General features: G+C 39.5%; 1 protein-coding gene across 1 annotated transcript in view; it reads left to right on the top strand.

The window, feature by feature from the left end:
- The window catches only part of NUP214 (nucleoporin 214), a 129,275-nt gene that overhangs the window by 92,512 nt on the left and 23,487 nt on the right, over nt 1-13,276 (top strand). The window contains exons 27-30 of the mRNA XM_042781459.1: nt 349-439; nt 3,178-3,239; nt 5,291-7,093; nt 9,293-9,363. Of these exons, the coding sequence (XP_042637393.1) occupies nt 349-439; nt 3,178-3,239; nt 5,291-7,093; nt 9,293-9,363 (2,027 nt within the window). The remainder of the gene's footprint in view (nt 1-348; nt 440-3,177; nt 3,240-5,290; nt 7,094-9,292; nt 9,364-13,276) is intronic.

Here is a 13,276-nt window from a genome sequence, read left to right as displayed (position 1 = left end):
ACACACACACACACGCACATACATATACATATGTGTGTGTGTGTGTGTATATATAATTTTCTTTTAATGTTTAAAACAGCAGTAGGATTATTTGATGTCTTTTCTGGAAAGGAGAGTTTGGTATGTTTTAGTTTGGAATTAACATTGACAGAGCCAAAGAGCAAGTTCAGAGATCCTGAACCCAAGATAGACAATGTGCTCATACTTTGTGACCCCCTGATTTATTATAGAGTGCACAAAAGTTCTGCAGAACTGAAGCTATGCCTCTGAGCACACAGACTAAGCTGCAGGGAATCACTAACTAGTGTTTCTGAGTTTTTCTGTTTTTATTTGTTTGAATAATTTCAGGACCAGGGGCAGCCAAGATAGAAACATCTGTGACGTCTACCCCATCTGCTGTTGGACAGTTCAACAAGCCTTTCTCATTTTCTTCACCAGGGTCAGTAATAAACTTAAGATTTGTACCACATCACTAGCAACCTTGTAGATAGCTTCCCCAAATCTTAGGATTAGGAGGGGTTTTGTAGTTGGTTGTTTGTTTTTCCATTTAAACTATAGAGTAAAGCAGGGTCTTCACTGTTCATAAGATTATTTCTGATTTCTAAAAATTAACTACCCCTACTCAGTTTTTAGTCATTCCTGTATTTTCCCCATTCAATCTTAGTCAAACAGAAATACAAAGAGGAAACATTTTTCTCACATCTGTATTGGAAACCTTAAAAGTAGATGTTAACTCTTCCAGTTCTGTCAAATAGGTGCATAATCAGTAGGTATAGTTACACGCTTATTAAATATCCATGAGCCCAAATTTCTTATGTTGTAGTAATACATTTAATAATAGTGACAGTATTTTAATGTCCTAATATAAATCTGTTTTCCTTTTGAGATTCAAGTTTTGCATGTGTTTCTTCTTATTTGTTTGTTTGGTTTTTTGAGGTAAGCTTCATTTTCTTTGGTTAATGACTCTGTTAAATTCAATAGTTAATCTATTTTATCATACTGAAATTTCCATTCTGATACTGTTTGGGAGCAAGATGCGACACTTAGATTGGCTTTACTACGCTGAGAGTTCAATATACTAGGCTTCTTAGAGGAGATCATGAAGACAATAGCTGTTTGAATGTTTGGGTTTTATATAGATGTTGGGAAATCTGTTTCTCTTTAAGTAATGATGACTGTATTTGTAAAATTTGAGTCATTTCTAAAACCAAATCTTCTAAACTACATTTCATGTGAGCTTCCTTTAACCTTAGCATGAGCATGCCTTTACTCTGAAAGCCAATTACTTTGGATGCTAAAGCTCTTACAGGCGCTCATGTGGAAACCTGTGAAAGTTCCTGAAGTGTTCCCTTCCCTACTGTGATGGGGTTAGACTCTGGGTAGCTGAGAGTAAAACTTGTCAAAAGATTATTATTTTTTTTAATATTAAAGGGTTGTGTGTTCAGTTCCATTAGAAAAGCTTCTTGAACACTTTCAGTTTTTGCTTTTGTAGTTAGAATCATATTAACCACAGTCTGTTTTCACTGATGTTAATATATTTCTTGAATATTCTTTAGCCTAACACATTGGAAAATAATGATAGAAAATAATTGAAAGTGGAAATTGTGTACTATCTGTATTTATTTATTTTTTTCATTGTGATTTGGTGAAAGTTTACAGAGCAAATTCATTTTTCATACAGCAGTTCATACACATTTTGTTTTGTGACGTTGAGTCCAATTCCCCACAGTGTAACAGCTTTCTTCCCACCCCTTCCCTGTAGTTACCTCTTCCCTGTGTCCTTCTTTCCTATGCATTCCTGCCCTCTGAGCCATCTGCCTGTACAAACACTGCCCTTCTGATCTCCCAAAATTAATTGTTCTAAGGACTCTATCTGTTGTTGTTGTTGTTGTTTTGCCATCGAGTCGGCCCCGACTCATAGCGACCCCTCCTTGGGTTTCTGAGGCAGTATCACTACGGAAGTAGGATTGCCCAGCCTTCCTTCCGAGGAGTGGCTGGTGGATTTGAACCGCCAGCCGTCTGGTTAGCAGGCAAGTGTCTTAGCCACTATGCTACCAGAGCTCCCCCAGGAGTCTATCTACTTGGTGTGAATGTTCACCCCACCCATATGACTGTTTATTGTTTGGCTAGAAGCCACAGGAGTGAGTTCAATTTCAGGCCTGAAGAGTGACTAAGGGCCATAGTTATCGGGGGTTTCACCAGTCTCTGTCAGACTAGTAAGCCTGATCTTTTTTCTGATTTTGAGTTTTGTTCCATGTTTTTCTCCCACTCTATCCAAGATCTCCTTTTCAAGTGTTCGGAAGAGGATTTTTTTAAAACACATCTTTTAGATGGTCTTTGTCCATTTGAGGAAAGGAATGATGGGTTAGAAAATCTAAAATCCTTACGTTACTTACTGTATTTGACATGACTGATCCCTTACATCTTCCTTATTTTAATTATATTATTTAATTTTAAATTTTCTGTCTGGGCTTTTAAAACAGTAAATAGTCTATTCCAATTCACTATTGTGCTGAATTTTTCTCTTTGGTTCTGGTGTCTTTACTTATAGCATAAAGAAAATGGACAGAGGAAGAGAGGAGATGGTGACAGGAGTCAGGAATATTTCTCAACCAACTATTCCCAGCCTAGAACTAAGAGTTCACTCAAAATGGAAGTCAGTGGCTTCTGTTTCATGCTGTCTATCACCTCCTCTACTAATTTGAACCTTCTCTGACACGCTCTTCCGTCTTGGAGTGGGTTATAAGAGGCTCATCTAATCCAGCCACTTCCTGGGTTTCTGGACTTTTCTTCACTGCTTCACTAGGCAGACCATCTGTTCTAGCCACCATTTCTAACTGCACATTCCCAGTGCATCTCTGCTCCAACTTTTTATTTTCAGCTCCTCTGATTTACTTGAAATAGGTCCCCACCCAAACCTCTGAATGACTGGACATCTCCAAGGCATTCTCAACTGCTGCCACCTTTTTACCTAGTCTACAGATTGCCTCTCCTTGCTTAGAGAACTTGGAGTATTTACCTCTTCTGAGATACGTACTTTTACTCTGTTGTTTATTTTACAGATTGAAAATTCCTCGAGAGCAGATTGTCTGAATGAATTATATAAAAGGGAGTATTAAAAGAGCAGTATTATGCCTTTGGTGTATTCCTTTTAACTTCTCTTCTTCCATTCCCTAGGACTGGCTTTAATTTTGGGATACTCACATCAACACCAGCTTCTAATTTTACTACTGTCCAAGGTAAATCTCTGCATTGCAAAGTTTTAGTTTTGTGGTTCTCCTGAACAAGTACAGGTTATTTTTCATACAGATGTGTTGACATTTTACCTGCTACCGAATCTTGGTGAAAGTTTTCACAGAAAGTTTGATATTGATATTATGCATTAGAAATATGTTCAACTTAGGAAACTGATGTAAAAGATTTTTGGCTATTTTGTGATTAAGAACAAGGAAAGGATTTGCTTCTGGAAAATCAAGGCTGTCATTAGCATGTTACTGTTAATATGTGAATTAAAATTTATTTCTCCATCTTTTCATGGGTAATTTAAAGTTTATTGGTTTATAGGGCAGTTCTGCAGAGTAAGATAGACATAGTACTATGGAAAAAGCTCAGTCTTTTTTCCTTGGAAACATTTCGGTAAACGCACTGGTCCCGTGCATGCTTTTACAGATTCACCAACTAGCATATTTTTAATGTTTTAAAGAATTTGAGGCCTATAAAGAAACCAAATATATTTTTAAATACTTCCCAGTTCTGCAGTTTAAGTAATTAAGTTTATTTTTCTTCTGTTAATGAAAGTAATATGTTCTTTCTGAAGAAAATAGGGAGATATAAAAAAGCATAAAGGAATTAAAAAAATCACTTTGTGCCCTCAGTGATAACTTGGTAATTCTGCTGTATTTCCTTTTGGGATTTTTGTCTTCTGGAGGTTTTTGTTTTGTTTTGTTTTCATATAACATAATCTCTTGAGAATTTTCTAATACAATTTTTAAAAACCTTACATAAATATCACTCTTCATGGCTAAATAATTTCTATCTTGTAGATGGGCTGTAATTTATCTAACCATTCACCTGTTGGACTTAGAGATTATTTCCAGGTTTCCCCTACAATAAATAACATAATAGCCATCTTTCATTTACTTACTTCACAGATATTTTTTGAGAATGTTCTATGTGCTAGGCAAAATGGTAGGAGTTTCTTAGTGAGTTACTTGAAGAGCAATTAGGAAGCTGAAAACATAGCAAAATTCCTAAACCGATTTATGTATGGGACTTAAAGGGTTGATGATGTTATTCCTTTCTCTTTAGAACATTCTTAAACTCATTTTTTAACCTCTGCCCTGTTAGGTGTGGCAGAATACCCTCACGGCCCACCTCCTCACTAGTCTCATTTTCTAGGAGAAAAACAACTCAGTGATATAAAAAGATTAAAGAGGACCAAAATAATTGTCTAAAACAAGTAATAAAATACAATAATAATTTTATAAACATTTTGATTAATACACAAACAATCCAAAACCATAAATTACTGAATACACCACCAGTGACATAAAGAGGTCTTTCTGGAAATTGCGCACAGGTCGTAGGAGCTTGGCATTATATCCAAGGAGCCAGACTTCTTAAAACAATATGGAGTCAGAAGCATCAATAAACACTTGCAATAAGCTAATTTTGGTTTATAAGTATGAAATTTTACTTATTTATTGAGTACTTACTGCTTGACCAGTGTTGTGTGCTTAAACAGTATTGCATTTAATCTTTGTAACAACTTTATGAGGAAGATGCTATTATTATCTCTAATATCCAAATGGAGAAACTGAGGCCCAGAGAGGTTAAGTAACTGTTCCAGTAAGTGGCAGTGATCTTGGCTCCAGAACCCATGTTCTTGACTGCTAGACCATATTACCTCTATAAAATCACTTGTTTAGTAGAGCACTAGTTTGCAACCTTTAATTGTATGTTAAAATGAATGTCTGTGGATTGACACTTCATTTGCCTATAAAAAACAAGGGAAGAACTTCCATTGTATATCAGTTCCTGTTCTATCAGAAGGTCCCTTGGAAGGCCATAGACCAGCACTTTGCCAAGGATATTGTTGAGGAAGGCACAGAGAGTCAGTGGGAAATAAGAGAAGATGCCTTGTTACTTCTCTTTTGGGATAATATGTGATTTTCATGTATTCTGTCCCTAATTTTATAAAGGGAAGATGGCTTAGAAATAGAGTCAGTTGAAATGTTACAGGACATATTTTGCTATATGAACCCATTTCCTAATTTCTTTTTCTTACTAGGGGCAACACCCCCCAGTAAGGAGTCAAACCAGCTCGATGCATTCTCCTTTGGTGGTGTAGGCAAACCTTTTTATGAGACCACTCCTGAAAATGCAACCCCTTCTGGAATCACATCTGCAGCAAACACCACTGGATCTGCCATTGCTTCTTCAGGAGAGTTTGTTCCATCTAACAGCAAACTTGTGGCACCTTCTGGAATTGCTCTTTCCACAGCCTCTAACAAGCTGGAAACTCCTTCATCAAAGTTGGGAGAGCTTCTGTTTCCAAATTCTCTGGCTGGAGAGACTTTAGGAAGTTTTTCAGGACTGCGAGTTGGCCAAGTGGATGAATCTACAAAGTCAATCAGTAAAGCTTCATCCACAAGCCTAACCAGTGCACAGTCAACCAAGACTTCAACCATATCTTCAGTGTTCAGTTTTACTGGCCCTCCAGTGTTAGGGAAGCATGTGGAGCCCCCTGTGACCTCTGTAACCTCTACCACGGTAGCACCACCAGCACCAACCAGCATGAGCACTAGCAGTTCCTCAACTGGTGTTTTTGGCACCCTGCCACTCACAACTGCAGGATCCTCTGGAATAACCAGTTTTGGTGGGAGTTCTATAAGTGGTAGCAAGCCTAGTTTTTCATTTGGAAGCCAACAGACCAGTAGTGCAGTGACCCCATCTGTCCCACCGTCAGCTACAGCTGCCACTGCCTTGCCTGCATCTTTTCCCACCTTGTCACTTGGTAACCTCCTGAGTTCAGCATCTGTGCCCACCCAGCCTGTGTCCTCTGGTAAAAGCACAGAGGAGATCACATCATCAGCTTTGCCTGGGAAGCCAAGCAGCAGTGAGGTTACAGCATCAGCATCCTCTCTTCTAGGGCAGCAACAACCAGCCCAACTTTCCCAGTCTCCTGTGCCAGCTTCCGACTCTGTTAAAAAAGAGCCAGCTCTTGCCCAGCCTGCTGCGTCACCTAGTGCTACTCTCATAGCACCTTCTGCAGAGGCCACTCCAGCAGCTGCCACGGTGCCTGATGTCAAGACAGAAGCGGTATCCTCAGCTTCCACTCTTTCAGTTCCTGGGCAGGCTTCTGTCACAGCAACTACAATCCCAAGTGCAGTCCTTGTGGCTACAGAAACATCAAGCACCCCCACAGCCCCTAGCACTGTTTCCAGTATTGCTCCAAGCCCAGCTACAGAGACAGCAGTGTTTGGAGCTGTCACTTCTGGCTCATCTGTCTTTATTCCGCTACCTGCTGCCAGTTCTAGCTCAGCTTTCAGCCAGCCCACCAATAACACGGCCACTGCTCCCTCCACTACCCCCATGTTTGGGCAGGTAGCAGCCAGCACTGCACCGAGCCTGTTTGGGCAGCAAACAGGCAACATTGCCAGCACAGCAGCCTCCACACCACCAGTGAGCAGCTCAGGGTTTGGTAGTCCAGCTTTTGGCACATCAGCAACAGGGGTCTTTGGACAAGCCACCTTTGGGCAAGCCCCTGCCTTTGGGCAGCCTACGAGCAGCTCCGCAAGCGGCTTCTCCTTCAGTCAGTCTGGGTTCAGTTCTGTGCCTGCTTTTGGTCAGTCCATTTCCTCCACCTCCACATCTACCAGTGGGAATGTCTTTGGCCCCCCTCCAAGCACCAGTAGCTCTTTCTCATTTGGACAGTCTTCTGCCAACACAGGAGGAGGACTGTTTGGCCAAAGCAATGCCCCTGCTTTTGGTCAGAGCCCAGGCTTTGGACAGGGAGGCTCTGTATTTGGTAGTACTTCAGCCACCACCACAACAGCATCATCCTCTGGGTTTAGCTTTTGTCAAGCTTCAGGTAAGACTTCATGGAAGATTTTTACTTTGTATCCCTCTGTATTATATGAAACCTTTACCACAAACTGGTATTACTTTTGTAATGAAAAGAAAAGGAACACAAACAAAAAAAGAATCTGTAAAATCAAGAAGGGGCTTTGGAGTACTTTTGAGGTCTCATTTCTTTGCCCTAATTGGATGGATCTGCCACAGCTAACTAGAGCTCTAGTTTTGCATGTTCCCCACTCAGCTAGCCACCAGAGTGCCAATTTCAGAGGGCAAAAAGCAAGCATCTTTAGTTTAAGGCCATGGCAAGTAATTTAATGACTCACATAAAATATTTTAAGTTGTGAAAGAGCTTAGAAGTCACTGTGTCCAAAACTGTCAAACCTAGAGGTGACTGATCTAATGTCCTAGAGTGCTAATGGTAAAGCCAAAACAAGAATCCGGGTCTTCTCTTCTTAGTCCACTATCCTGCTAATATTTTACATTCCTCTAACATTGTTTTGCTTGCTTAAAGAGAGATACTGACACATGTGTAAAATTGAGTTCCCGTTTTTTTAAACATAATGACAAAAGAAATTCTAAATTTTACTATTTTTGCAAGTGAAACTTAATACTTCACTATTGAGTGTCCAGTTTTAATAGCTACTTTTACTTCCAAAAGTCATCAGTAGACAAGTCAATTTGAAAATCTTTTCCCTGTTTTACTTTCTGATGATTATCTTATGAAAGGCAGTTCTTCAGCAATTAGGCTGTAAGGGAATAACAAGGCTCAATGATTTCATGATGGGCAGTATTACATTTAGCTGCTCATTCATTCCTTCAGTGATAATTACTTTGAAAATGGTTCATAATTCATTAGAAAGAAAATGTATTCCTTCCTTCCATTCAACAAATGTTTTTAAGCTCCTACTAAGTTCCAAGTGCTGTGTCAGCTATGAGGATACAATGGTGAAAAACAGACACAGTTTTAAGATCCACTTGATCTGTGAAGAGGCAGACAGCCCATTTGAATTATAGGAGATGGAATGACTTGGCCTAGAGAATGGACAGAGACGTTGCTTGTGAATTGTGAGTCTTAAAAAAGAATAGCCTTCGGGCCTGGATTTGACCTCACTCCTGTGGCTCAACTTTCAGTCAAACAATAGGCCTACGAGATGACCAGTTACACCAGGGAGGTTCGCCTGCCTTAGAACAATCAAGGAGATCAAAAGGGCAGCGTTTGCACAGGTACAAAGCTCAGAAGGCAGGAATGCAAAGGAAAGACGAGTGCAGGGAAAAGGTAACCACCTGGAGGAAGTGGGAAGAGAGCTATTACATTGTGGGGATTGCAGTCAATGTCAAGAAACAAAATGTTTGTTAACTGTTGAGTGGGAAACAAATTTGCTCTGTAAACTTTCACCCAAATCACAATAAAAAGTTTAAAAAAAAAAAAAAAAAAAGGGATATTTAATGCTGTCTCTAGTGCATCCTCCATTCTTCAGTCAACACTTGAGAAACCCTCATGCACAGATATTATTACACTATTTCAACACAATTCAGAACCCCTAAAGAAATCTTTCGTTTAGTAACTGTATGGGAAGAATCCTGAGCAGTCTACTCCAACCATGGTTGAGGAATTATTGAGACTTGCCCAAGCTTACCTAACTAGATCAATGACAGAAGTGGCATAAAACTCCTGCCTCTTCTGACTCCTCATCTAGGATTCTTTTCTTACAGTAAATAATTCTGCCTGGTTTTCCTAGGTCCTCTTTAGCCACCACTTCAACCATGTTATGCCACCTGGAAGAAAGATAAGCTGCCCTAAAGAAATCTGGTATTTGAGATTCAGAGGAAACCAGGGAATAGAGATATTCATGGTATTAATCAATCATTGGAAGAATGCTTGTTGGCTTAAAGTATGGGGAGAAGCTATACTCTAAAATACTACCTTATTAGCTGCCCCCCTCCCCTACCCCTTGTGATTCGATAGAAAAGGATTCAGTCCCTGGTACATTGTAAGTTATACTACTATGTAATAGTAGCAATAAGAAAGGTCTTCAAACTAGTTACTCAGAATTTTCCTCATTTCCTAGATAAGGAAACAAATTTTATTCATAAATTTATTTATTGTGGGGTAGCTTACCGTACCTAAGTGCCATTAAATTGGGGGGGAACCAACTTGGATGTTGTGAAAAGCTTCCCCAAACTGAACTGTTGTTTCCTTTGTATTTTGCAGGTTTTGGGTCTAGCAGTACTGGTTCTGTGTTTGGTCAAGCAGCCAGTACAGGTGGAACAGTCTTTGGCCAGGTAACTATGTGTGTCTGTCTTCATTCATACCAACTTATATGAATCCATCCACTTTCCTCTTATAAAATAGTTCATGTTGTATGTCCAGTTTGAGCAAAGAGTCTTTTGTGCTTCTTAAGCGCCACCCTCTTAATCTCCTTGGGGACACACAAGTCCCAGCCTGTGATGTGAGAATCACTGGAATTTTGATCCTTCTGTGACAGTCTGCTAGGAAAGCACTTTAAGAACACATTGCTTGATTTCTGTCAGTCCTTTTTGCCTGTTTTGTTAGGCATGGGTTGGCAGGCAAAATCCTCTCTTGGCCTTGTTTTTTGTTTTTTTTTTTTTAAAGTCCTTGAGTTAAGAACTTTTTAATATTTTTAAATAGTTGTTTTTAAAAAAGAAGATGCAACAGAGACTATATGTGTCCCACAAAACCTAAAATATTTACTACCTAGCTCTTTACAGAAAATGTTTAGACACCGCTATGCTAATCCATGTATAGTCCAGGGACTCCTTTATGTAGCTGGTAGTTCCGTACCAGGTGTAGCTCTAAGTGCTTTATGCTAATACATGCAGTCCCTGGGTTACAAATGAGATCTGTTCTTGTGTCTTTAAAAATCTGTACGTTAAGTCAGAATAGATGCATACGGTTCTTATTTAGCCTTACTTTAGTGCGACAAAAGCTGGAAGCCTTTTTAGTGTTTTAAAAGCTATATGTGCAGCAAGTGAAAGTGATTATGATGAAGAATTTATTGCTAGTACAAGTTTGTTCAACCATTTCAGAGTGAGGGCAAATTTACATAATACTAGATTGCCCAATCTTCCTTCCGATTTAAAGCACCAAGTAGGAGCTGTCCATAAGTTGGACATAGTGATCAGGGACGGCCTGTAACCTCATTTAGTCATGATAGCACCTCTATAAGGTAGGTACTATTATTATCCCCATGTGACAAATGAGGACACAGGGCCCAGAGAGGTTACATTTACTGCTACATCACACACCAGCTGCTGTGATCATAGTAATAACCTCATTAGGAATCCTAAAGGAAGGATGTATCAAAAAGGATTGTGACTTTCTTTTATGCAGTTGGTACAGTGGTTAAGCCCATTTAAGACAGAGTATATGTATTTTGTACACATCTTTAGTAGGAAACTTTCTTTATTGTCTTCTCGTTTGAAGATAGGCTGTGTCCTTATCAATGCTCTTCATTAAAATTATAATTTCCATTTCCTGGTAATGACAGATTAGGTCATTTTTAGTTTACCACTAAAAATGCTAGATAAAAGATAAAAACCATCTTTATAAAAGGACTGATAAGCTAACAAGGTATTTTACTGAGCCAAATGAAAAAGAACCTAGAGAAGTTAATGTATCACAGAGGCCAATTTTGTCCTGAGGTATTTGCTAATCTGAGAAAATTTGAATTATCTGTTTAATAACCTCAAAGGGCAAGTTCACAGAAATCACTAACCAAGATATGTGGAGAATTTAAGAGAGACCCTCCCTACAATACCTGGGCTCAAATGGTTCTACTTTTAGACTATGAACATGACCTGATTTGGTCCTGGGATGGTGATACCTGTAGTTGCCTGGCAGAAGTAACACAGATACACTTTGAAGACAAATAACGTTATTGTAGACCTCAAACTGTCCTTACAAATTTTAAGAACATTGATTTTCACAGCTGTATGAAGCACACATAGAAGCAAGAAACTGTAAGCAAGAGCCAGAATAAACATCAGAAACAGATTTGCAGACTTCTAAGACTATAAAGCAATTTTATTTTATATGTTTAAAAGAAATAAAAGAAAAACTTGTAACAGACATACGCACACCCATGTTCATCGCAGCACTATTTACAATAGCTAAAAGATGGAAACAACCTAGGTGTCCATCAACTGAGGAATGGATAACCAAACTATGGTACATACACACAATGGAATACTACGCAACCCTAAAGAATAACGTAGAATCTGTAAAACACTGCATAATGTGGATGGACTTGGAGGATATTATGCTGAGTGAAGTAAGTCAAACACAGAAGGACAAATACTGTATTGGTCCGTTATTGTAAAAGTCAAGGAAAGGTTTATATATGGAAGGACATTTTCTTTGTTGGTTGCCAGGGGTGGGAGGGGGGGAGGGAACACTGTTAGATAGGTACAGACAAGTATTGGTTTGAGTGAAGAGAAGGGCAATGTACCAAATGTGAGTGATCAACATGGTGGCATTGAGGAAGAGGAAGACAGAGAGAGGTACATGGGAGGTACAGACAACAAAGATGAACCCTTTTGTACATACAGTACTGTGGTGAAGGCATACATGGGTATACGGGTGGATATGCCTTTTGGATAGGCTGAACTATTAGGTATGTCTATGAAGCGGAGAGTGTACCCAAGACCATGTATAACATTGGCAGACAATGGTCTTATAAGTGTATTTGTATGATCTGTAAGAATTCCCAGATATATAGTAGAGCTGACAAGGGACAAGGTTGTAGTCACTTCTTGGTCACAGCCAGCTACCCAGAGGGACGAAGTAGTTGAACCGGTGGGCTCGGGACCATAGTCGCAGGGGGCATCAAGCTCAATTGGCGTAACATACTACACAAAACATTGTTGCACCTCCTACTTCGGCAAGTAGCGACTGGAATCTTAAAAGCTTGCAAGCAGCCATCTAGATGCAACGAGTTTCTCCTCGTCCAGAGCAAAGAAGAATGAAGAAAACCAAAGATTTGTGGAAACAATTAGTCCTAGTGACTGGCATACCATGCAGTCCACAGCCTGTACGACTCTGAGACCAGAAGAACTAGGTGGTGCCCAGCTACCACCGTCAACCACTCGGAGGGGGATCTATGTAGGAGATCCTGGATAGAGAGGGAGAACAATGTGGAACAAAACTCAAAATCATCTGGGAAAAAAAAGAGGAGGCGGACCAGGTTTACTGGTCTGTTACAGCCTGATGGAACCACTGAGACTATGGCCCCTAAGTGCCCTTCAGGTCTGCAGTTGAACCCACATCTGTGGCTTCCAGCCAAACAAAAGGCATATGAGCTGAACATTTACCTGAGGTAGATACACTCCTTGGAGAGAACAATCATGGGAGAAAGAAGGGCTGTTTATGCATAGGGAGACAGCTCAGGGGGCAGGAGTGCATGGAGGGAAGGACACAGGGAAGAGGTAACTATGGGGAGGAAGTGGGAGGGGAGCTGTTGCATTGTGGTAAATTGTAGTCAGTGTCGTGAGACAAAGTGTATGTGAACTAATTTGCTCTATAAATTTTCACCCAAATCACAATTTAAAAAGAAATTTAAAAAAAGTAGAAACTTGAAAATACCAGCAAGGAACGGAAAATTATAAGAAGTGTTGCAGTGGCTTTGAAAAAGAACCAAATAGAACGTCTAGGAAAATTCAGTATTAATATTTAAAACTCAGCAGATGGATCTAACAACAGATTAGACCCAGCTGGAGAGAACAGTAATGTACTAGAATAGGAGTCAGCAAACTTTTTCTAAAACACACCTGATAGTAAATACTTTTGCCTTTTCAGGCTAAATACAGTTTTTGTTATAAATACTTAGCTCTGCTGTTACAGTGCAAAAGCAGCCATAGACAATACCTAAGTGAACGAGCATCATTGTGTTCCATTAAAACTTTATTTACAAAAGCAGACAACAGGCCAGATTTAGCCCATGGGCTGTAATTTGCCAACTTTTGAGCTAGGAGATAGGTTAGAAGAAGTTACCTCATTTATATCCTGGAGAGCAAAACATTGGAAAATATGAAAGTGAAAGCAAAACTCTGAAAAGAAGAAAAGGTCTAAGATCTAACATACATTTAATCAGAACCTCAGAAAGAGAGTATATGGGAATATTAGAAGAGAAAAAGAAATTTCCAAAACTAGTAGAAAACATTAATCCATAGATTCAAA

The sequence above is a fragment of the Orycteropus afer genome, unplaced genomic scaffold (assembly GCF_000298275.1).
Source record: "Orycteropus afer afer isolate SDZICR_OR568_19922 unplaced genomic scaffold, OryAfe1.0 scaffold00123, whole genome shotgun sequence".
Classification (NCBI taxonomy): Eukaryota; Metazoa; Chordata; class Mammalia; order Tubulidentata; family Orycteropodidae; genus Orycteropus; species Orycteropus afer.
The sequence above is the reverse complement of the archived record's forward strand: the minus strand, read 5'-3'. Positions and strand labels throughout refer to the sequence as shown.